Genomic DNA, 26,164 nt, shown 5'->3' with positions numbered 1-26,164 from the left:
TAGATAATTTGTCTTGAGAATTTTGATTCTGATTACTGTTAAGACTTTCGGAAATTGATTCAATCTTATCTCTTTTGAGTACAATCTACTTAGCCCATTCAAAAAGGAATTGCTCATTTGAAAACTGTTGGATAGTTCACTGACTTCACATGAGAATAACTTCATACATATTAATAAGCACCATCATAATAATAATTCACTCTCTCCATAATCCACTCTTGATGATATTTGATTTTTGACTTCAGGTAAAGTCTCTGGTCACAGGAAATAAGATAATATAACACCCATTTTTAAGGAAGGGTAGAAAGAATGACTCATGGAACTACCAACCTGTCAGCCTCACCTCTGTGCTAGGGACAATCATGGAGAAGATCCTCCTGGAAGCTATGATAAGGCATATAGAAGACGAAGAGGTGATATGGGATAAATAGCATGTCTTCATCAAAGCCAGGTCCTACCTGACCAATCTTGTCATTTTTTATGAAGGCATAAGTGCATCAGTGGTCTAGAGAAGAGCCTCCAAAGTCACCTATCAGGACTTCAGTAAGGCCTTTGATATGATCCAGCGCATCCTTCTCTTCAATTGGAAAGATGTGGGTTCGATTGGTGGACTGTTTGATAGATAAGGAACTGTCGATTGGTGGACTGTTTGATAGATAAGGAACTGTTTGTGAAATCATACAAAGAGAATAGTGGTCAAAGGCTCAGTGTCTGGATGGAGATCTGTGACAAGTGTTTCCCCAGCGGTCAGTACTAGGACCAGTGCTCTTTAGCATCTCCATCAGTGACATAGACAGTGGGGCTGAGTACACCTTCAGCAAGTCTATGTGGTATGACCGACAAACTCTAGGGATAGGATGCTATTTAGAGAGATCTAGACAGGCTCAAGATGTGGGCCCAATTGTACCTTGTGAGATTCAATAAATCCAACTGCAAAGACTTGCACCTGGGTAATTGCCAGTATCAATACAAGATGGGGGATTTAAGGATGGAAGGCAGCTCTGCTGAAAAGATCTTGGGGGTACTAGTGGATGACAAGGTGAAATATGAGCCAGTGATGTGTCCTCATAGCTCAGAAAACCAACCGTATCCTGGGCTACATCAAAGGAAGGGTGGTCAGCAGATTGAGGGATGTGATCCAGCCCCTCTAGTATGCAGTGGTGAAACTTCACCAGTAGTACTGCATCCAGATGTAGAGTCTGCAGTATAAGAGAGATATAGACCTGTTGGAGTGCATCCAGAGGATAGCCACAAAAATGATCCAATGAATGGAACTATGAGGATAAGCTGAGAGAGTAGGGCTGCTCAGTCTGGAGAACAGAAGGCTCTGTTGTTACCTGATAGCGGCCTTTCAGTGTCTAAAGGGGAGCTACAGGAAAGAAGGGGACAGGCTCTTTAGCAGGGTCTGTTGTGATAGGATAAGGGTGAAATGGTTTCAAACTAAAAGAGGGGAGACCCAGACTGAATTTCCAATGTTCACATTTGCAATAGTCACAAACAAAGGAAAGGTGAGAAATTAGGAGTAAATCTGGAAATTATACTCATCTCAAGAGATGTGTATTTAACTACCAGTATACACTGTTTCAAAACCAACAAAGTACTGCCTTCCTAACGTTGTGTGCCTTAATTGGAATCAAATGCTGCGTGCCATCACAAGAATACAGAAACTAAGGATGCAGTAGAAAAATATAAAGGAAATAAACTCTGTGAAGTCTCAGCAAGCAATATTTAAAATTTGAATCCACATGTGGGTGGTGTAAGTCAGTCTACAGTTCTCAAGACCAAAACAGTTCAGGTTTTGTTTTCACACTAAATTCATTTTTCCACACCAAAAGTGCCTCAGTATTTTTCTCAAGTCTTTTGTGATCTACTAATTAACAGAAGAAAATAAAACAAAAAGTTTCAATCTTTACTGTTTCCTGGTGCACTAAATTGATGACTATGTAAATGCCTAAGTCAACAGGTATGGGATGAGAAGGAAATAAGAGTGTAAACTTGTTTTATAAAGCAGTATCAATTTAAACCACTGTAAACTATTAGTTCACAGTTATGAGCCTACCAGACTCTATAGCCTGGTTTGTCTACATGCCTGACCCAATAAGATGTAATGATTTTATATGCAGCTGTCTCTAACAGGTGCAAACTAAAAGCAAACTAAAGACACCTTCCCTTCTTTCTACAGGCTTCCCCTCTAGCAGCAAAGAGGAATATGAGTTCTGGTAAGTCTGTAATGCTTCATCTCTGCTGGTCCTTCATGGTCACTCTCTTCCCCTGCTCCAGCATGTGGTCTTTCTAAAATGATATTGTCCTTCCCAACCTGATCCTGTGTGGGTTTCGCACAAACTGCAGTTCAAAAACTGCTCCAATATGGGTATCTACCATGGGTGCCAAGCATGGGTCCCCCCTTAGTGGAAGCTCTCACCAGATCTCCTGCTACTGCAGGAACTCCTTTACTGAAGATAAAATACCTATTTATTGTAAATGTCACAAAGTAACAAAGTATGTCTTTAAACAACAACAAGGACAAAGTATAAACTTCAAGATCCTTATTGTTAAATGACAGAGTGAAGACTTCTATCACATAACTTGTAGTTACATGTGTCTATTATGTCTGAGGTATTTCAGATATATTTGTGCATTATACTTTGGAGTGCAACTTGATCAGCATTAGATTTGCAAGTACAACCCAAGCAATTAATGCAGGAAAAAAAAATCACTACAGTATGGTACTGTGAAGGTCTTTCCATTTCTTCAGAAAGATTGAAATGTAAATAGCATAAAATCATAGAATTCACAGGTTGGAAAAGACAAATCATTGAGTCCAACCACAGCCTAACCATACTTCCCTAACTAACAACCCTCTGCTAAATCATATCTCTGAGCACCATACGTGCCATCAAATCTGAAATTTATTGTGTTCACAGGCACAGCTTTCTCTTGGTCCTAATCTTCATCCCCCTAGCTTCACCAAAATTTTATCAAACATCAGTTTAATACAAAACCGTGCAGTTTCAATGATTTACACAGTTCCTTTTATCTGAAGGAAACCACAACATAGTAATTACAGTTATGTTTTGTAATATTGCTTTTATATTTACAATCACCAGAGAAAAATTCTGCTAGTTACTTCTCAGTAGATTTTCATGCCTGCAGTTTCTTAATCATTCTAATGGAGTCTTTTTCTCCCATCTATTTAGGTACAAAATACAACATAATTCTGAAGGCATTTTTACAGTGTGTCAATGGTTTAAGGGCTGGTTCGATCTGGTTCTGTGACTAGTGGGGCAGAGAGATTTTGCAAAATCCGCACCTCTGCAAAAGAGAAACAGGGGACCACAAAATAATTAAAAACAGCAGCAATGATCTGAGGAGAAACAGACTAATTTACTAAATATGGTATTGGAATGTAAGATAACACACTATAGTACAATATAATTAGAACTCAAGCTAATAAATCAAATATAATGAGAGGGAGTGTCACAAAAGTGGATAAACCTCACTATAACACTGAGGTGGGATGTGCAGTCCGGTTGAGCAGCAGGGAGGAGAGCCTGATGAAGAAGAGAGCATCAGATGACCTTGCCAGTGGTTATACCTCCTCTCTGACTGCAGAGCCCCCTGTGGTATGTATTTCTTCTCTTCTGGACATACTGAGCATAAATATTTACTGATACAAAATGTCTGTACTTTTGAATGTTTGTATCAAATATCAGTATCGTGCAAACTTATCAACATTTATAAAATATTTAGATAAAAATTTATTATTAGTTTATTTCATAAAAAAATCTTATTCTCTATCAATGCCTATTTAAGTGTATTGCCCCTGTATAAAATGATGTATATTATTTGACTAAATGCTTTTTAAACATTCTACTAATGTTTTAAACTTCATTAGCAGTACTTGCAAGTTTATATTCAGAAAAAAAAGTCAGGAAGTAAGACGTGAAGTTAAAATGTAGCTATTTTCTTACAAACATCAAAAGAGGATCTCCTGGGAAATTCCAGAACACTATTTTTAAAGCTACTGCTTAATCAACACACCAGTATTACTTATTTAGGACACGTGTCTCCTCACACACACACATATATATATATATGTATGATATATATGTATCTATGTACGTATATGTATATGTATATGTATATGAAGGCATAAAGCTCAAAAGCTCAGATAATATATTTACAAATATGTAGGTAACTCTGAGAGTGGTACTTCTTAAGTATTTTCATGGAAATTACAATGGATTCAAAAACACATTAATACTATTTGATAGAGCAAATTTTCCACTACAAAACACAATTTTTCATCACACTCACCACATTTAGCTATGCATTTTCACCAGTTATGAAAAAAAACAAACGCCACACTCATAAAAATCTACACTCATGGAGGTTGACTTCTGTTTTACAACTTCTATGATGGTGTTGTTGCCAGGGAAATATTTCCCCTACAGTCCATCTTTCATTAGCCAAACAGATGGAAGTCAGAAGATGCCAAGCCTAAACTACACAGTACATGCGGTAGGACAGTGCAGCCAAGACTGCCAATGTATTCCACAGTCTTGAAACTGATGTGTAGCCTGGTGTTATCATGCTGCAACAGAAAGGTTGCTCTCTTCTGTGGACTGACTCTGGAAGTTCAAGCCTTCAGCTTAGTCAAAGTCACAATGGTTCGTCCACATTTCAGAAAATGGAGAAGAATCATCCCTTTCCTATCCAGTAAAACAGTGAATATCACCTTACCCTCTGAGGACGGTGTCTTGACCTTTTATCTGATGAGGAGTTCACATCATCACTCCATGGACTGCCATTTTGACTCCAGCCTCTTGTAGCGACAACAAGTCTTGTCACCAATAATGATGTGATCCAGGAAACTGTAGTCTTCATCCCTATACTGGTTCAGTAAGTCCTGACAAACTTGTATATGTTGTTCTTTCTGCTCCAATGTAAGTATTCATGGAACCCACCTGTTGCAAACTTTGTGATATTCCAATGATGTCACCATAGTTCCGAACATACTGAAGCTGAATCAGCTCCGTACACAGTTCCTGATTGTAATCCACCAAATTTGTGTTGATGAACTAATTGAGACACTTCATTCTGTTGCATGACAGCTGTGCATGCCCATCCAGAACATGGTTTTTCTTTCATGTTGCCTCTACTTCTGCTGAAATGCATCACCCATCACCTCCCTGTGTTAACATCCACCATTTCGTCTCCTTAAACGTTCAGCAAATGTTGATGAATGTAATTGAGTGCAATTTTTTCTGCATGGAGCCCAAGATGGGAACACTAAGAAAGACTATTTTTTTGTATTCCTATTGATGCTCATCCATATAATTCAGAAGGCAGTGTTAAGGTTCGAGCTAGATGTTGTTTTTTTGTGTATCAGAACTAAGGGACAGAGCTTAAGAATACAGAATTTCATTCTCCACAGAACAGTATTAAAAACTAATGTAAAAGATATTTCCTTTGGAAAAACAAACAAAGAAAAATTTTATGTTGCAATATTTTTTAATTTTTATTTTTTAGCAGTTTGGTAACTGGTTATTTTAAGGAAATTAATATAATCCTTAAAACATGCAATATCAAACAATGCAATATCTAAACATATTTCAGAACAGAAACTGTTTTGCTGTTGTCACATTTTCATTTGGTATATTTCATTTTTCATTGGCTGTATCTATTTTTCTACACAAAATGACAATACTTTGGATAAAACCAAACACAGAGTACTGGTTTAGACAGATTAATATTTCAATTTACTGTAAGATATTCTAAGCCTCCCTTGCATTTTAGGAAAATGAAATAAGAAATGCTTTGAAGTTCTGAAAAATACACTATTGGAATAATAAAACTGAGCTATTTTGCTTTAGAAAGAACAATTGCATCTTATTTCAATTTTCTATTAAAGAACCGAGAAATTATTTTAAATTATTTTGTATGAACATTCCAGTGGTGGATCAAATGCTAAAGTAGTATGCAAAGATATCCTCGTAGGCACACCCTTATCCAGACAGAACAGAGATGACAACAAATACATATTTTGTTTTTTTGTCAAAGCAGACATATATTTGAGTTACTGCTACACTCTCAAGCATCTCTGCAGTAATGTTCATCTCCATGTTACAAAATAATGAAAGAGTTGCATAATTATATGCTCTCTGGAAAAAAAATAAAAATAAAAAATAAAATAAAAAAAGGTGATTCTTATTCAGATTATTGCAGTAATTCTCTGGATGAGAGCTCTAAGCTTGTATTTTATGACATCGCTACTTTATATTGGAAATAGAAATCACTTTACAGAAGGACTATGAAAAAATGTATTAAATCATTCAAACTTAATCATAATTTTAAGTTCAATTAAGTCTAATATCTTTGCAGAATCTTCTTGTAATACCCAAACTCTCCGAGCATGTAGAAGGAAAAAATGCCTATTTGTTTTTCAACAATAAATAAATTAAGTTGGTAAAAACAGAAGATACAAATTTAAGAGATGGAAAGATCATGGAACAGATCCTCCTGGAAGCTATGCTAAGGCACAAGGAAGAGCAACTAGTGACCTTCCATGATGATGTAATTGCATTAGGGGACAAGGAAAGAGTCTGATGTCATCTATCTTAACTTCAGTAAAGCCTTTGAAATGGTAGCTCACAACATCCTTCTCTCCAAACAGAGAAGATAAGGATTTTGATGGGTGGATTGTTCAATGGACAAAGAACTGGCTGCAGGATTGAGTTCAGAGAGAGGTGGCCACTGGCTCAGTGTCTGGTGGAGATCAGTGATGAGTGATGTCCCCCAGGGGTCAGTGTTGGGACCAATACTCTTTAACATTGGTGACACTGATAGTGAGCTCAAGTGCATCCTTAGTAAATTTGTCAATGACACCAAGCTGTTAGGCACAGTCAACACAACAGAGGTACAGGATGCCATTCAGAGGGATCTAGACAGACTTGAGCAATGGACCCAGGTGAACTTCATGAGGTTCAACAAATCAAGACTCAAGATCTTGCAACTGAGCTGAGGCAATCTTCACTACCAATACAAGCTAGGATATGAAAGAATTGAACACAGCCCTGCCAAAAAAGACCTGGGGTACTGGTGGATGGAAAGCTGGACCTGAGTGAGAAATGTGCCCTCACAGCCCAGAAAGCCAACCATACCCTGGGCTGCATCCTAAGAAGCATGGTCAGCAGGTTGAGAGAGGTGACCCTGCCGTGGTGAGGCCTCACCTGTGATACTGTGTCCAGATATGGAGTCCTAAGTACAGGAGATACATAGACCTGTTGGAGCATATCCAGAGAAGGGCCACAAAAATGATACACAAAATGAAACACCTTTCATACAAGGATAGTCTGAGAGTGCTGGGGCTGTTCAGCCTGAAGAAGAGAAAGCTGTGAGGTGAACTGATAGTCTTTCAGCATCTAAAGGAGGAAAGCAGGGGACAGACTCTTTAGCAGAGTCTATGGTGATAGAACAAGGGGAAATGACTTCAAACTCAGTGAGGGTAGATTTTTGTTAGATATAAGAACAAAATATTTCAGTGAGGGTGGTGAACACTGGAACAAGTTACCTAGTGTTGTGGTCGATGCTCCATCCCTGGAGACTTTCAAGGCAAGACTGAATAAGGCCCTGGGCAACTCAATGTAAATCTGGTGTCCCTGTTTATTACAGGGGAGTTGGACTAGATTACAGGTCTCTTCCAAGTCTAAGAAGTCTATGATTCTATGATTCTAAAGCCTTTTTGAGGACAATGTGAAATTTTCCATCCTTATCATCTTTCATGAAGACTTCTCTCTAAGCACATTATTACAGAACATTCTGGCAGTGAGGTTCTACCATGATGTCTATACAATTTAATTAGTTTTAACAGTTGTCTTCAGAATATGGGCTAGATTACACACTGGGAACAAGGATAACTACTTCCAAGTTAGAGTATTCCATTTTTTAAATGATTGAATAGGAAGTATTTCATTAAAAATTAACAATAACAGAATAAGAGATTGAAACATTTTAACTATCTCAGACACCATCATAAATAACCTCGTATTTGTTCAGATAGTCATTTAACTCCAAGATTCCATATGCTGGATAAATTATCCCATAATAAAATTGATACTTTTCTTCATCAATGGCTGTTTAAAACTCTTAATTTTTCATTTAAGTAGAAAGCAATGTTTCATTATACTTCATTTGAGTTTCTGTTTTGTTGAGGAAAAAAGGGGGAAAAAATAGTTATATGGAGTAAATTATTTACTCTCAGTTTCACTTCCAGCACGAAAAAAGTCACATTCCTTCAAATTTTCAAATGTCAGGGTCAGCCACTGAGATCAGACAGAAAAAAACCCTGAAGAGTATTTACATAATTTTTTTGCAGTACTTAATGAAAATGATCTATTGAGATTTTCTTAAAGAACATACTTGGCATAATTGAAATAATGTAACGACTGACAAAAAGATGACAGTTAGTACTTCCTGAAGAATTCCTAATCATTTACTGTGGATAACTACTGACTATCTAGTTCACTTATTTTACTTAGAAACAGGACGTAGGACTATTTCCTTATGAAATTAGATGTACAGAAAGAGAATACTTTTTTTTTTTTTTTTTTTTTTTTTTTTTTTTAACAATTGGTATAATAGTCATGTAAGGCAACAAAATATCTAAGGCATGATTCAGAAATAATACCAACCAGTCAGATTAAATGATAAGGTAATTTTACAAGTCACTTTGCTTTCCAAAATGAAAGAGCCTTGTTTTAGTTTTAACACTATTCTACTAGGCAGTCTTTACAAAGGAGACTGTGTTGAACTAAACCCCCAGCTATATTTTAAGGGGATATAAAAGATGACCAGTGTAAATCCAATTTAGAAATGTTTGTTTATTAAGCTCTCCAAATCTATTTTTCCCAGTATATGGGGGGGTATGTGTTTTCAAAACAAAATGTAAGTCTAATTTGGAGAATATAAATGATAGGAAAAAAAAATATCAATCCAAAACAAAAAAGTCACGTGCTCTCTGGTCTCAATCTGCTCCTCTACATAATCAATTATTAAATTAGAATGTCATTTTTTTTTATTTGTAAATAGATAATGAGAACTTCCATTTATAAATAACCTTATTGTATCATTTCAATACTGTCAAAGCCTTTTTCAGAAAAAAGCAGATCTTTGAAGTTCATGACTGAATATACAAAATATATTCAAGAAATATCAAATCCAAATTTAGCTAATCAAGTGATTCATATTGTCTATATGTTAGTTCACTAATAATTATTGTAATTAATTGTTTAAAATTTGTTTTAGTTGACATCTTGTTGAAAAGATTTCAGTTTAGCCTTTTGAAGTCAATGGCAATTCAGTAATATTCTAATATAGGTAATTAACTACGTAGGAGGCAATATGAATTAACTCTATGAAAGATGATTCAGTAAAGCTGATACACAGTGTACAGACTTCTACAATACACTGAGATTGTAAGGAATATAATTCATAAGCATTATCTGTAGAAATTTATATTTGTCTTCAAAACAATATAATTGTTTAATCTATTTTCTTATTATAAAATTTAAAATAATTTAGCTTATTGAGTTTGTATTTTAATTTCTTTTTTCTAAATAAGAAAGCAAAGCTCTACTTACTTTAACAGGACAAGCCAATTGCCTGTTATGCAAATCCATCTATCTGTTATGCATAGCCCTCATACTGCTTTGTTATCCAATTAACAACTTAAGATTTATGGTTCTGTACATGTCTTCTTTGTGATCTGGTAGTATATCTGAACCAAAATAACAAACACAAGAATTTTTCATATTCACGTGTCTTCAAAACAGTATGAGGCTGGTGCCTTAAAACTACAAGGCCAGAAAACTACAGAATATATCATTTATTGTATCATTTATTTTTTCCAGTGAACAGAGTCTGACCTTGAAAGAGATTTTTAATGTTTTATTTCATCAACTTGTTTCATACAGTGCAGTTACAATGAGATCGAGAATTGCAAAATCTGCCTGGGAAAAACATTGCTACTTTTGCAAAGTCAACAAATAGAAATCCTGGCAGTGTATCTGAAATTAACACAAAATGAAAACAAACAAACAAACAACAACAACAAAAATAAAAACCCAAAGAAGCAACAAATGCTACAGCTATCCAGCATCTTGTATCTCGCAGATCAGGATGAAACTGTACAGATGATTGTAAGAATGGCCCAATACTCACCACACTATATAGTGGGACTACACATGCAATTCTCTCTGCAGACACTCATCCTGAGAGGACTGTGACTAACAGTTGTGATCAATGTGATTTTCTCAAGCTCTGTGCAGAAAAGTCTCAACATCATTAAATTCCCTGAAGGTTTCACTAACTGAATAGTTAGACTCATAGAAACTGAGGTGAAAGAGTCTACAGTGACTTTCATCTTGATGAAAGTCTTTGAATATATTTTAGAATTACTTTACAGCTGCAATTAAAATCCCTGTATATATATTGTATATCTGTATATTCATGGTAACAACTGTCTTTTGCTTTGGTTGATCTTTCTTAACTTTAAGAATGCCTGATATACTGAGAAAAGCAAAAACCACAAGTCATCCCTTTCACATATCCTTTTTTTTTTTTTTTTTTTTTAAACAAATGAAAATTACAGTTTCTGACTTACCATATTGCAGGTGGTTCAGAACCTTCTACTTCCAAATAATCGTATTTTTCTTCCATTTGGAAATCTGTAAATATGAGTGAGATAGTATCCCCAGGCTCTGCCACAATTGTCCATGTGCAATCTGCATTATTATGATATTCATTCGGAAAATTGGGGCTTGAAATGATACCACTGGATCCCCTCATAGTTCCTCCACATGCATCCTCAGCTGTTAAAAAAAAAAAAAAAAAAAAAAAAAAAGTCATTAAAATAGCCCTTTTCTTGCAGAGAATAAAATTTTGCTAACTTTTAGATGATCAGTTCATTTTTTAACATTTGACTTGAAATGCTGCTGTAAAACTATGATGCTAATGAGGAATTTCTTCAGATTTCACTAACTCCAATATGATTTTAGTAGCGTCATCACATATTTTTACAATCTGCTTTCTGTTATTTGATTGGCACAATTCCATTCACTTTACGATAGCATAGAAAAATACGATAATTTCTGCTTTTGTTTTAACTAAGAATGTTTTCCTAAAGCAAATTGAGTTTAACATGCAGTCTGACGCATGATATGCAGTATTCACATTATACTGAAAGAGACCTGAGAATCATACCCAACTTATGGTAATTGCATTTTTATGACAAGACATTCGAGTAGCTGATCAGCTTTATTTTGCAAACTAAAGCATTTCATGGGTTATTTCCCAGATGCCATGTGCACAGTTTCATAAATCAAATGTGTACAGAGGCATTTCAATGGGAATTTTTTTGTTTGTTTGTTTTTAAATGGATCGTTTATCTCAAATATTGCCATTGGAAGAATATTTTTCACAATGAAGTTCCATCTAAAGTTCAATATTATGCTGAATAAAGTAGGTAAATCTTATACATTTACAAAATCAGTTCTAACGTCAACAGAACTAATTCCATGAGAAAACAACACACGCATAGTGATTCAGAGATTTCTTTCTTTTGTAAGGTAAGAGAAAATGACAGATACTGTGACTATTGATCTTTTAGATCAATGGTATGATAGCATTTTATGCCAAAAGTATTTCTATGAATTAATAAAAGTGATCACAAGTGTGGTATTAATAAGTAATTTATATTGAAATTCTTTTTTTATTAAATGAAGATATCACATTTTTATCTCACTTATTCAGTTTATTATCCAAATGTCTGAAGTGCATCTGAAAATTAATTTTTGCTTCTGCTTAATTAGAGTGCTAGCATCAATATAATATGCCATATGCCTGAAATAAATTGCCAATATTACTGAAAAATTAAAGGCAAGGTTATTGTTATTATTATTATTATTTTCAAAATTATAGCATCAAAGAACGACAGCTTTAAAGAATTCTGACACACATAATGACTCAAAACTAAGGAGAAGAAAATACTTAATGACTGTAACAAGAGTCTTAAATTACAATATTTTTGGAGTTTAAAATGCCAGGCTTTGTCTCTTAAAAGTTCTGCTAAGTTATTACATGAACACATGGACAACTTAAAGTAAATCTTACTAATTGCCAGTGCTTTTAGCATCCATTAAGTGCATCATAATTGAGGAATCTCATTAGAATGCGCTCTTAGATAATTTACTGTGATAGGAATAGAGCACTATCTAAAAGGTAATAATGAAGTTTTGGTTTTACGCATTGAGAAGCATTGGGAAAATCGTTTTTAATTATTACTTCCCTGAAGTAAAATTTCAATTAAAACAATGTGTAAAATGCACACTAAATGAAAGATCTTCACATTGATTGTAAATACTGATTCAATGGTTTTATCATATGCTGATATGAAAGACATTTTTAATTTTTGTAGATAAATGATAAAACTTATGCAATCTGGAAACAAACAGTAGTACATAGTTTTTCAGCTCATGTAACAAGCTAAAAAAGAAGATTCAGAGCATCAGATAAGACTAGAGACTCTGGAATTTCTTCCTCTCAGACTGAATCACAGAATCACAGAATGGCCAGGGTTGGAAGGGACCTCAAGGATTGAAAAACTCCAACTCCCCCCCCACCACAGGCAACCTCCATATTTAATATTAGACCAGGCTGCCCATGGCAGTACAAAAAATCAGAGAAAAAATCCACTTTTAAGATATCTACTCTGTATTTTCTAAAAATCAAATTAAATTTATTTTGCAACATATTTGAAAAATCTATATAACCAACAAAATTACAAGAAACGCAAAAAAATTGCACAGTGCCAAGATGTAATTTTTGCATACATACTCTGATCTTAAACATATGCAGGAAGGGGAAGATTTTTCAAAGCGATAAGCAAGTGGGAACTTGGCTTAGAAAAGCTTTTCAAGGTATTAAGAATTCAAATAAGATCCATATTTGAATATACATGAGAGCTTTTATGCAGAGGGAGTATCTCTAATATTATGATGTAAGTGAAGATTATAAGAATATGAAGATTTTTTCAGCTGATTATTGTGCATACACAAGTTTTAAATTATATATACACAGATACACACCATTTTTTATGCTTAAATGAATATCAGAAAGAATGGATAAACATGTGTATAATTTCTGGTGAAAAATAATTTCATAAAATTTTATCTTTTATTTTCAGTACTCATGATAATCTTCCCTATATACTGTCCATATTTCCTTTTTCATAATAAATTTTGAAAATATATTTCTTGAGTTAGCCTTGTCTTATTTAATTTTAATTTTCTGCTTATTCTTTTAGGTTTGGTGATATTCACAATAAAGTTACATAAACTTTTAACTAATAATCAAGAAGACAGATGATCAAAGATTTTAGAAAAATTTATCAGCCATGCAAATTCACTGATTTCAGTGACAGTTAAATGAGATTGCATGGTAAATAAAGTTTAAATTCAGCACACAACCCATCATGTCATCTAATCTATCTAGATACTTATAGTGCCTTGAATGGTTGAACATCAGTGCTTAACTCAACTCTTCACAGAGTGATTGACATCTGTTATCTAATCTTTAAAGCAATCTAAGAAAGAGTGTATCAGCTTTCCTAGTATAAATGACGATCTTTACAATAAAAGTTTTGAGGAAGTTGAGACACTAGAAGGAATATATTAAGAAAAGCTGAGAAGATACATTACAGTTCCTGTATACTGTGATTCTGACTTCCAATGTACTGTTATTTCTACTTTCTCTTCAGCAAGATTAGTACGTCATACGCTGAAACTCAGCGTAGCTACTGTCCATAGTGTTATTAGCCTAAAACATTTCTGATAGTTAAAAGGGAAATAATTAGAATAAAGAGAAACTTGAGGATACAGAACCTGCTACATGAAAAGCTGAGTCATTTGCGATGAATGTAGACTAAAAGATCCTTCCACCTATCTTAACTAATTCTAAGAAAAAAAGAATAAAAAAATGCTCATAATAAAGAGCCATTCTTGCAGAATGGCTTCAAAAAATATATTGTATATCCATTAGCATTAGCCAGGGGTGTGGGCTACACAATATAGAGAATACAACATTCCAAATTAAATAAATCCCGATTCCATTAGTTTAGTACTTGTTTCTATGCGGCGTACACACATATGGAATTGTCAAGAAAAGCTCTACCTACCTAAATAATTGTATTTCAAGTCCAAATGATGCCTCAAATTCTCCGTCTTTGACAGCTAAGATTTCTGACAGGGATCCTAAAAAATGCCACTCTTCAATCTATGATACAGTATTTATCAGACATTAAGAATAAATATAATTCTAAAGATTTTGAGATTTTTCTAAATGAAAGCTATTGTTTTCACCTCTTTCTGGAAACATGATTATTTGATGGAAATATGTGTAATTACGGAAATAACATTTTTTATATTTTTTGAGAATCACAACTCTTCAATTGCAATAATAATTTCTGACAGGAAAAGGAAGGTTTTGTTACAGAATTCTACCAGAGTTTTCTAAATAATATTTGTAATCGCTATTCAGATTCAAAGAGAATGGGAATATCTTCTTCAGGCTGTAAATACCTTAGCATGAGAAAGCAAACATCATTATCTGTACATTAAAAAAATCTGCACACTGTCTTAGCTATAACTCAACTTCCATGAATATTTCTGAGTCACAAGGTGTTTTTGCCTTCCAAGGATCCTTTCAGTTTCTCCAGACAATTTGCCAGAGGTTGGCTCAAAATACAGTGATCGTTTATGTTCTTGGTTGTTTGTTTTTTTTTTTTAAGTATTCAATAGGCTCTTATTATTGATGTCTTAATCATTGCAGATACATTAGTTAGAATTTTAATAGATGAAGCTTGAAATTGTCTTTATTTGAGTATTATTACACATGCATTTTTTGCTTAATATTCTACCTTTTCTAAGAGTATATACATTCAGATTGTTTTTACAGATCCACTTTGTAACATATTTTTAACTTAATTTTCCACCTGGCTGAATTTGCTTGTTTATCCATACATTCAGATTGTTTTTACAGATCCACTTTGTAAAATATTGTGAACTCAATTTTCCACCAGGCTGAATTTGCTTGTTTATACATCAGCAACTTTCACAAATTTCCAATGTCACACTTGGCCAGTGTTCAATCCAATGTCTGTATTTTCACTCTAGCTTTGCACTTTTCACCACGCTATATACAGCTTTCATAAAAGCCATCATAAAATGAGTTTCTTAATAAGTTTCTTCACTGCCTGAGCAGATCAGCAGGAGAAACGAAGATTAATACGCTGAAATGCAAAGCCACCTGTAGAAGTTAGGTCAGTTTAAAAGTCTGCTGTATAATAACCAATGAATTTAGAAAATAAGCGCAGTAATAAACTACACAGTTACAAAAGTACTTTTAAGAAGTTCCCAGGCAGTCCCATTTTCAGTTGTATTCTGTCTAGTAAATGATACTTCTTTGCACATACCACACAGCCTTCTCCTTTAATTCCTTCCCTTTCTTTCTTCATCTGTGCCCACCTACTCCAGGGCTCTCATTGTGCCCACTGGAATTATGTGATTTAGTAGTGTCATAGAATCATAGAACCATAGAATGGCCTGGGCTGAAAAAGACCACAGTGATAATTTAGTTTCAAACCCCCTGCTATGTGCAGGGTCACCAACCAACCACTAGACCAGGAAGGCCATATGTGTTACAGATTTGAGTTTTCATATGAATTTACACACTCTGCATGTTTATGCACAGGCAGCACCTATGGTCACCCCACTACCTTTATTTTGAGAAATCCCCATATTTTTTTGCTCCACACATTCTTCCCCTGTCCCCTGCAACTCCATGTGCTTCCATGCTTTGGTCACCAGCATGGAGAAACCTGCTTTAAAGACTTCATCAGCAAGTTAGCAAGCCTTTTGTCAATGGCACTTTTGACTCATTAAAGAAAGCTTAATTTATTCTAGAAAATCCTGTCACATTCTGATGTTCAGAGCAGGGAATTAATTATTTGGTCTTTAAAGCAGAGATAATAGCAAATGCAGTATAAAGCATATTACATTTACTTCCATTTAATATTGTGATATATTCTAAACGGACCATATAAAATGAAAAATGAAGATGTATTAACAAATGTAGAAACATTTATATGTTAGCTTTTCTTTAAACTTGCCATAATAAAAAGAAAAAATTTGGTCAGTTCCTATAAATTATCTACAGAATATTCTTACTGTCTTCAGCAATTTCAGTGAAATAATTACTACACACCCTTCAACTGAAAATCTCAAGGACGGTTTTGTTAAAGATTTGTCATTAATGACTTAAATAAGATTCGTCCAGCTTTGGAGGATAGGGACATAAAATAACTCCTGAGGACATAGTGAAGTCTCATTTGCTTTGGCTTACTGCTGTGACATGAACAGCTCACTGAGATTTTAGATCTCAAATAAACCTGAGGATGATTATAAATTGACATGATTCACATATTCAAATCCTTCATTTTCCACTTCTATGTTCAGTATAGCTGTAAAATTTATGCAGATTTGACAGCAAAAAAATCATGTAATAGCTAAAAAAGTAAGGAATCTTAGGAGCTTAAGCTGCTCCTGAAAAAATTAAATGGAATAAATAGTCTTCTAACCTTCTGAAGCAGAACCTCAAAAATAAACTATGTTACACTACCAGTGCTCACAAAATTTTTGCCTCCTGCAGATCTGTACTGGGTAGAACTGACAAGAGAGCATGGGGGTAACCTGCTGGGGAGGCAGCCATGGTTCCCAGCTCTGCAAGGAATGGCACCAACCTATGGCACTGCTACAGCCTCCACAGGCTGCACTGATCACAAAGGGTGGCAGTTCCCTCAGGCAAAGCAGGACACAGGAAAAGGCCCTTTGGTAGGCCTGTTTTCTTTTGTTTCACAGCACCTGAATGAGTAATTCAACTTCTATGTTGATGGACAGTAGATTGTTAGATTCTTAGAATAGGGTCTAAGTACCCACTATAATACTTTCCATTCTGTCTGTGCTTCAGCTGACTGAGGCCATTAATGTTGCCTGGGGGGAAGAAGAGGTGGCTCTTCCCTTGCCGCCCACTAGCAGCGAAGTGAACTAGACTGTCCTGAGGAGTGCAGCAAGCAGGATGTGAAAGACCCACCAGGAGCCTTCCTGAATGTAGGTGAAGACTGGGATCTAGAAATGTGAAGGCACAGAACTGTAATATACCATGGAAAATCAAAACATTTCTGACTTCTGAGGCATATGTTACAATCCAAGAAAAGGCAGAGCTCTGCTGAAATGAGAGCAAGCAGAAGGGAAAGGTGACAGTTTCAGAGTCAGGATGGAAGGGAAAGGTCTATTCTCCAGTCCTTCTCTTACAGTTTTGTTTCTGCTGATTTCTAGAGTGTTGCATACAAATTTCCACACTGGCCACTCAAAATAAATAAATAAATAAATAAATAAATAAATAAACATATAATAAATATACATAACATTAATGTATATATTATATAATTATATAACATATATATAATTATTATATATAATATTATATAATATTATATAATTATAATATATATTATATTAGATATTATATTATATTATGTATTATATATATTATATATAATATATATATTATATTAGATATTATATTATATGTTAGATATATAGAATAAATAAATAAATAAATAAATAAATAAATAAATAGATAAATAATAGTACTACTAATAAAAGACATTTATAAACTGGAGTGAATTCAGTGAAAAGGTGCCGTTATTATTGGGCTCTAATAGCAGGTCCTAGGGAGGTGACAGAGTGAGCTCTTTGTAGCGGTGCATGAAGAACACAAGATAAGGGATATGAACTAAGAGATGGCCACACTGAGTATAAAGGAAAGCTTTTTATAACAAGAATCAAGAAGTGGAACAGATTACCCAGAGATCTTTCTATAACTTCTGAAATTTGAATGTTGCCCTACCTCTCTCCTTGAATTTCTTACTACATAACACTTCTAAAGATTTGTTCAAAACGCTTTATTACTTCATCTCCAGCTAAAATTCATTCAGACTATCTCATAAGCTATACTTCCAAATAAAAGCAAATATCTCAGTAAGTTCATAGACATTTCAACTTCCAAATTCAATTTTGACAAATATTATCTAATTGGTTAAATTAGGGGAAAAATGTTTTTGAACAAATGTAATAAAGTATATATATTTTGTGAATGTTGTGTTAAAATTAAATTGTAACATAAAATCAAAATTGAAATTTCAATAATATAATGGGTTCTATATTTCTCCTGATCTGTATCATAAAAATCACTTAAGTCTATTTTGCTACGACGCAACATGTTGCTGATATTATTGTTTTAAATTAAAAATACTTAACTAGAATTCTTCAGAATTTAGTTACCTAAAAAAAAAAAGATAATTTAGAATTAAGTTGACAGATACCTATTAGAAAATAATCTTGTTTCTCAAATAACTCTGAATATAAAATAAAAGCATTCAACAAAACTGTACGATGAACACATTTTAACCTTTAAGAAGCTATCTGACAAAAACATCTTAAGCATTACAAACTGAAATCTTACAAAATGACCTTACATGACTTCTCCCAGAAAGTGAGCATATTTCAGAGCATCGACAACATACGCCTGAGAGTTATGCAAAGGGAAAAGTATGTATTTAGCCAAAGAAAGACACGTGCCTTTATAAAATATTATCTTGGGTCTAGATCCTGCCTTTACTTAAGTTGACAGCAATCACTTTATACTACCTTTGAAGTCAGAGAAAATGATAAAATCTACATTCTCCCCTTAAAGTCAGTATGACTATTTTCCCAAAGAAAGTCAAGGCATATAGGGGAAATCCAGTACAAGTATGATCATATCTGTATGCGTTTTGCTAAAACGTGTTGAAGACTCTGAAAAGATAGTAAAATATGTCTTATTTTTCCACACTTTAATTTATCTGTCTTAACACATTTAGGAATTACAGGACCAATTTGTGTGTGTCAAGAGCTAAACAATTGCTACAGTTTATTTTTTATTTTCAACATCTAACCTACAATGAGATCCTTTAGGTGGGGCCAAGACCTGGGTTAATTCTACAACACTGAAAATTTAGTTGGAAGGTTTAATTACATATTTACTTCTTTATGGGTTACCTGTAGAGACTAAGCATGGAACTTCCATCCTAAGAAATTTAATAGTACTTTATAGATAAGAAAGAACAATAGCAATAAACAAACAAGTAAGAAAAACATGTATTGCCTGAATTAATTTCTTATTAAAAAAAAAATAATCTCTCTGAATGCAAATGAAAGCATTTGTTGAAAAGTCTTTCTAAAACAGTCAGTATCCTAAGGCTTGTAAAACAATTTAACAGGGTATATCCTTAGTTAGCACCTTACCTAGCAGGAGATGTGACTTTTGTGGCACATTTGTGATCTCTTTACTCTTGTAATGTTAGCTAAGCTACCATTTATCACAGCATGAAAAGGCTAAGTATCACGAAATATTTTCAGGATTTCAGAGTCAGGATTTCTGTACTGACTTAATTATGCAGAGACCTTAACATTTGTCATTCCTGAATGTGATCTGTGATGAGTGCTTTGCCAAAAGAGAAAAACAGGACTTGATGTCCCATTCTGAAGGTTCAGCCAGTTTATGATGATTTCTATGACGGCTCTTTCATCTTGTTTGCCAAAATTTATCAAACTTAATATAAGTCTGCTTGCACTTGAAAAGTTCACAGACATATTCAGATTTGGAAAACTAAAGTCAGAATTCAAATAAAAAGATTTTTACACTACAGAAGTGTCTTGCAGTAAGAATATCAACAGTTTGCTTGAGGGATGTACAAAGAAGTTTTTCAAGTAGAAATTAATTACATTTCTTTACTGTTATCTGAATATCTCTGCTATTCCTTTCATCCTTCCACCAGATGGTTTATTATTATACACAGAATATTACGGACAAAAGAGAACATTTTATATATATATGTATGTCTATATATATGTATATACGCAGACAACTTATTTTTGGTCTAATTAATGATTTAATGAGGTAATAGTACAAATTACATACTGAATGGAGAGAAACCTCATTAACTATAGCAATAATATTGTTGTACATTGCCATTTTAGTACCATAATGCTTAGACAGTTATGTGTACAACAAACAGGGAGAAACAGAGATCTGAATGAACTAGCAGAACTATGATCTCAGTTGGGTAAGAAAGATGTGAATAGCTCCCACAACTGGAGGGCTGCAATAAAATGCTAGATACACTTATTTTAGGAAAACAGACCAGGACAAACCTGACCTTGATATGAAGGAGCAGCTGTAGTACACGGAGCCCTGCCTAGGAGAAAGACCATGAGATAGGTGAGAGCATATGTACCGGGATTAGAGGGTATGTGGGTGATGAGGTGATGAATGAGTGCTACAGACTATCTGACAAGGAGGTAGAAGTAGATGTGTCCTTCAGACAACTGGAAGAAGCCTCATATTTTCAGGTTCTGGTTTGCTTGGGGACTTGAACAACCTCAAGATCTACTGGGAGGACAGAACAGATCACAAGAACTCAGAATTTTTCTACAGTGCATTAATGACAAATTCCAAACACAGATGTGTTATACCTTTCTTAGGTTTATCAGCAGCAAAAGGAGTCTAGGGACAATACAGGTCCTCTGCTAATGAGCTGGTGGCCATTGTGACAAGGACATGAAAAAGCCAGAGGGTTGTTTCTTTTTTCTTGCCTCACTGAGACTTGCCTCTAAGAATTCCAGACCAGTGGGAAAATCTAGAGCAATAAAGAATTAATCTCAGTGGTGGAGGATCAGACTAGAGAACATTTGAATGAACTGGACATATTTAATTCCTCAGGATCTGATGGGATGCTACAAGAGAGTAATCAATGTCACTGTGCGCCACTGTCAGACACAGCTGAAAGGCTGGGGTTACTAGGGGAGCTACTGGAAGAAAGAAAATGTGTCTCCTATCTTCAAGAAATACAGCAGAGATGCAGAATGCTACAAGCTGATCAATCTTTTCTTGCTCATCTTGCAAAAGTCCTTTTGGGAAACATCTCGAAATACAAAAAAAGTGACTGGAAGTAGTCAGCCTTGATTTGTTAATAAGAAATGCTGAGCCAGCCAGATAGAAATCTACAATAATATTACTGGCTTGGTGGTTGAAGAACCATGGATATTATATTCACTTTAACAAGACTTCCCACATTTTCATAGAAAAATTGACAAAGTATAGACTAGATAAAGCAACAGTAAGTATATTGAAAACTGTCAGAGATACTGGGATCAAAGGGTGATTAAGATTATAATCACAGAATCATAGAACTATAGGGGCTGGAAGGCACCTCTACAGATCATCTAGCCCAAGCCCCTGGCTAAAGGAGATTACTTGGAATAAGTTACTCAGGAAAGTGTCAACAGATTTTTAACATTTCTGGAGAAGGAGAAACCACAAAGCCTCTGGGCAGCTTGTTCCAGTGCTGTCACCCTCCAAGTAAAGAAGTTCTTTCCAATGTTCAAATGGAACTTCAAGTGTTCCAGTTTGTACCTGTTGCTCCTTGTCCTGTTTCAGGACACCACCAAAAAGAGCCTGTCCCCATCCACTTGACTACTCCCCTTTGGATAATTATAGGCATTGATAAGATGCCCTCTCAGTTTTCTGTTTTCCAGGCTGAACAATCCCATATCTCTCAGCCTTTTCTCATAAGGGAGATACTCCCAGTTCCTAATCATTTTTGTGGCTCTCCACTGGATGTTCTCTGTCTAGGTGTTCTAGATGTTCTCTGTCTTTCATGAACTGAGGATCCCACATCTAGGCACAGTATTGAAGATGTGGCCTCACCAGGGCAGAGTAGAGGAGAAGAGTATTTACCTTGAACTGCTGGCTGGAATATGAAGTGGTGTTAATGGACACCAGTTACTTTGTATTTAGAGTACTGTATCTAGTTCTGGGCTCCCTGGCACATGTGTCATGAACATACTGGAGAGCGTCAAATGAATGCCCACACAGATGATTAAAGGACTGGAGGTCCTGACATAAAGGGAGGAATAGGGAGCTGGGACTAATCAAATTGAAGAAGGAGCAATGTGAGTGAATCTTATCCATGTGCTTGGTCACAGTGCGAACACCCTGTAGCAAACTGTGGCAAATGGAATAATATGAAAAAGTATTGAGTGTAGTTAGCCTTAGCACTGTCCATAGAACAATATCTGACCAGAGAACACAAACAGAAACTTGTAAAAAAATATCCTCTACCATTTCATGGTCATTCTGTCCAAGACAGTTCCTGACCTCCACATCTCCCACCAGACCCTCTCTGTGAACAGCAGGTGTAGCAGGACATCTCCCCTGGTAGGCTATCTCACCAGCTGCAGAAGGAAGTTATCTTCCATACACTCTATAAACCTCCTAGACTGCTTCTTCTTGTATTCCCTGAATATATCAGGGAAGTTGAAGTCCCCCGTGAAGAAAAGGTCTGGCAATCACACAACTTCTGCTAGTTGCTTGTAGAACACCTCATCTGTCTCTTCATCCTGGTTGAATGGTCTACAGCAGACCTAGTATGCCTGCCTTGTCAGCCCTTTCCTTGATTCTTACCCATAGAAATTCAGTTTTGTACTTCCAGCTCATATTATTTTTAGCTTGAATTGCAGGCATGAAATAGTTCAATTGGAATAATACAATTCAAAACACAAGTAGGAATTCTATTTTTTAAATCCTTGTGCAATATCCTGATTTTTATTCAGTTTATAACTTTTCTGAGGCACTCAAGAAGTTGAACACATACTTTTGCTGCCAAAGTGCTCTCCTGATAAAATTAATTAAAATCTAATTTTACAGTATCTTGCTAACACACATGATAATCTATCCCTATTTATTTGTAACATGTTGAAAATTAAATATCAAAATACAATAGAATCATGGTATTTATGTGTCTGGATGAAATAAATATCAAAAGGGAAAGGGTGTGGATATCTTAATTCAATGTCACTAAATTTGCACTAGATCACCGGATAGGAAGTCAGCAAAAGAGCTAGGGATTTTTTTTCCTTCTTTTAGCTTGATTTGTCGGTTTTCTAAACATTATCACAACAACAGAATATAGTTACCTGCTATGTACACATGGACATTTTTGTATTGCAACACTCCTCATTCAACACTTGCTATATGAGAAAGCTTATGAAGATGATGGGATAATATGTGTACTGATGGATAAATTTTGCAATTCTATTGCAATTAATGAAATTACACAGGATTTACCAAATGGTAGAAGTATTTAGAGCTATGTGAAAACAAACAAACAAATAAACTAGGTCAATATTCTGAACTTAATATTTAAAAAATATCAATGAAATATATCGTAATATCATTGCTGTCACAATATGAATTCCATGTATATTTTAGGGCATTTTCAATGCAGAAACTATAAAGTAAAACAAAAAGAAGAGAATGGCTGAGAAATTACATCATAAAATTCACAGACTGTTGGAATACTTGCATTAAGTGACGATTCTAAAGGAACACAATATAGTAATAAAATGCATAACGTTATTTCCATCATGAAGTCGGCGTAACAGCTAGAATCAAAGTAAAATTAATTCCTTATGTTGCAAAATGAACTATCCGAAAGAAAAATAATTCAACAATAACATAAATTGGTGTCATAAAAATTATATATTATACTTTGAAGAGCATTTCACATATTATTACTTGTATAAAATAGTCCAATAGAAGCTCCAATCTACATCAATGAAACTTGATGCTGAATTGAGTTTCAAAATGCTATGAATTTCAGCTTGCTTCTTCTCACTCCAATAACTTTAAAATTTATAGCTTAATTTTATCAAATTTCACAGTAAAGACATATTTCAAAAAACCTCGCTAAGATTTTCATGAAACAGGATAGAGATTAATTGCCGTTCCTACTGCAGAAAATACTGTAGTGTAAATATGATCGTAGTATTAGGCATCAAAAATCCACAGAAGAGAAACTCCATCAAGCCAAGTTTTGTAAGTTCTCTTGTTCAATATTTGTATCATGTATTATTATATTTTTAAACCATCGTAGCAAAAGTCCTTTTAAAACTATGGTTAGATTTACTTGTATTTGAAGGGCAAAAGCTGTGGCTGAATAAGTGATTTTTTAACTTTACAGTCTAAATTGTGAAAAGCACTCAGTTCTTACAACTCAAATAATTACTCATCATCTAAAACTGATTTGTTTTTATAAGTGGTTATAAGCCTATAATAATCTCAGCCAAATAACTACTATTTTTTAACCACGTTTTCTTTTCTTCCAACCATTTTCTCTGATTTAGGAACTTTCCTGCTTCTGTAGAAATGATAAAAAATAAAGATAAAAGACTTCAGCTATTAAAATGTTAGAACTTATGAAAAATCTTAAGTACAGTTCTCAGACTATGGCACATCACTAAATAATTTCAGGTGTAGAATCATAATATCAGTAAAGCACATACAAATACAGAAAGGCACTGACTGAATAAGAAACTGAAAACCTGCTCTTTTTCTATTATTTTTTTTGTATGTATTTGATATTCAGTACTTTTTTCCTATATTTAGGAATCTTTATAGGATTAAAAATATATAAGAATTTGGTTAGACTTTTCCAGCTTTTCAAAATTTTTAACATTAGCTCCTTAGGATGAGGCTGATGTATGAAATTTGTCTTGCTGATTTTTTTTTTTTTTTGAACTTTACTTTTTATGACAATACCAATCTGTAATCAATTAGTCAATAAATCCTGACAAGAGTCTCAGTTGAGACTAGATTATTTGTCATTCAATCCATTAGTGCATGGAAAAGATTAATTTTAGTGTTTTTCTCATGTCACACTGAAAATCTTTAACTGAATTTGCCACATTCAAATTGGCATTTTTTGTAAAAACACAATACAATGCTTATAGTAAATGAAAAACAGTGTTCACTCAATATGATGATAAAATCATATGTTGTCTGGGAGGGAAAAGAAGAGAAAGATATTTAGACATATAGTTCCTATCCAAAATGTAGGTTTTTTTGTTTTGGTTTTTTTTTTCAAAAATTTCTACCATTCTTGAAATTTTTAATATTCTTTTCAGTTGTAGATATTTATATTCCATTACAATTTTCTATTTCCTTATCTGTGCCTCAATTTTGCCCTTCTTCTTCGGTCCTTTTATCAATACCCTATTAGCATCGTTGTCCGTTTTGTTTATATACTTTTTTTTGTTTTCTATACCTTTTGAGTGTGTGGGTGGGTGGATGGTTTATTTATTTATTTATTTATTTATTTTTGAGATGATTTTTTTTTCATTATTTTCTGGTAACAGATCAAAACTGTTAAATTTCTGGGTATCTTTTTACAGTCCTTTTTCTTCATTCATGCTGATCCTTGTTCATGGTCTGGTACTTCAAGATACATTTTCCAGAATTTTCTTTCTCTTTACTTTTTCTTTGTATCTGCAGAATATATTTAGCATGTAGAATTGAATATATCTCCTAGTTTTTTGATACATATATGTGTATAGTAGCCATCTGTATTTCAGTTGCTTTTCTAGTTTTCATAATCATGACAAATAGGCACATTAAAATGAACCATAGCTGATTTATAAGTTGAGTCGAAGGACACAGGCATATGGAAGTGACTCGGTGGGATGCCAAGACAATTTAGGGGCTGGTGCACATGAGATATAAGGAGAAGCTGAAGGAATTGCATCTACGCAGGTTGAAGAAGGGAAAATTAGAAGGAAAATCTTATTGTACTCAATTAGCTAGTAGAGAAGTACAGAGCCAGTTTGTCTTAATTACAGTGGAGTGAAAAGAGAAGAAACAGTGAACGCGGAAACACATGAATTCAGATTTGGTATAAAGAAAACGTTTTCATGTGGAACGTCAGACACTGGATTAGAGGCTCTGAGTCCCCATTCCTGGAGATACTCAAAACATGACTGTATGTAGCCTTCAGGAAAGATTTGTAGTCGATTTTTCTTTGAGCTGAAAGTTAAACTAGAACTTCCAGAGGTTTGCAAGTTATGATTCTATGATTTATTTTATCAAAAAACATAACACGGGGTAAAAGTGT

The 26,164-nt window shown here is 34.4% G+C and overlaps 1 protein-coding gene across 5 annotated transcripts in view; it reads right to left on the bottom strand.

Annotated features, from left to right (window-relative positions):
* Nucleotides 1–26,164, bottom strand: part of CSMD3 (CUB and Sushi multiple domains 3) — a 528,421-nt gene that overhangs the window by 358,035 nt on the left and 144,222 nt on the right. For all 5 annotated transcript variants that reach the window (XM_048939546.1, XM_048939547.1, XM_048939548.1 and 2 more), the window contains exon 5: nucleotides 10,664–10,871. In XM_048939546.1, the coding sequence (XP_048795503.1) occupies nucleotides 10,664–10,871 (208 nt within the window). The remainder of the gene's footprint in view (nucleotides 1–10,663; nucleotides 10,872–26,164) is intronic.

This window comes from Lagopus muta, chromosome 3 (assembly GCF_023343835.1).
Source record: "Lagopus muta isolate bLagMut1 chromosome 3, bLagMut1 primary, whole genome shotgun sequence".
Classification (NCBI taxonomy): domain Eukaryota; kingdom Metazoa; phylum Chordata; class Aves; order Galliformes; family Phasianidae; genus Lagopus; species Lagopus muta.
Note: the sequence above shows the minus strand (reverse complement) of the source record. Positions and strands in the feature narration are given on the sequence as shown.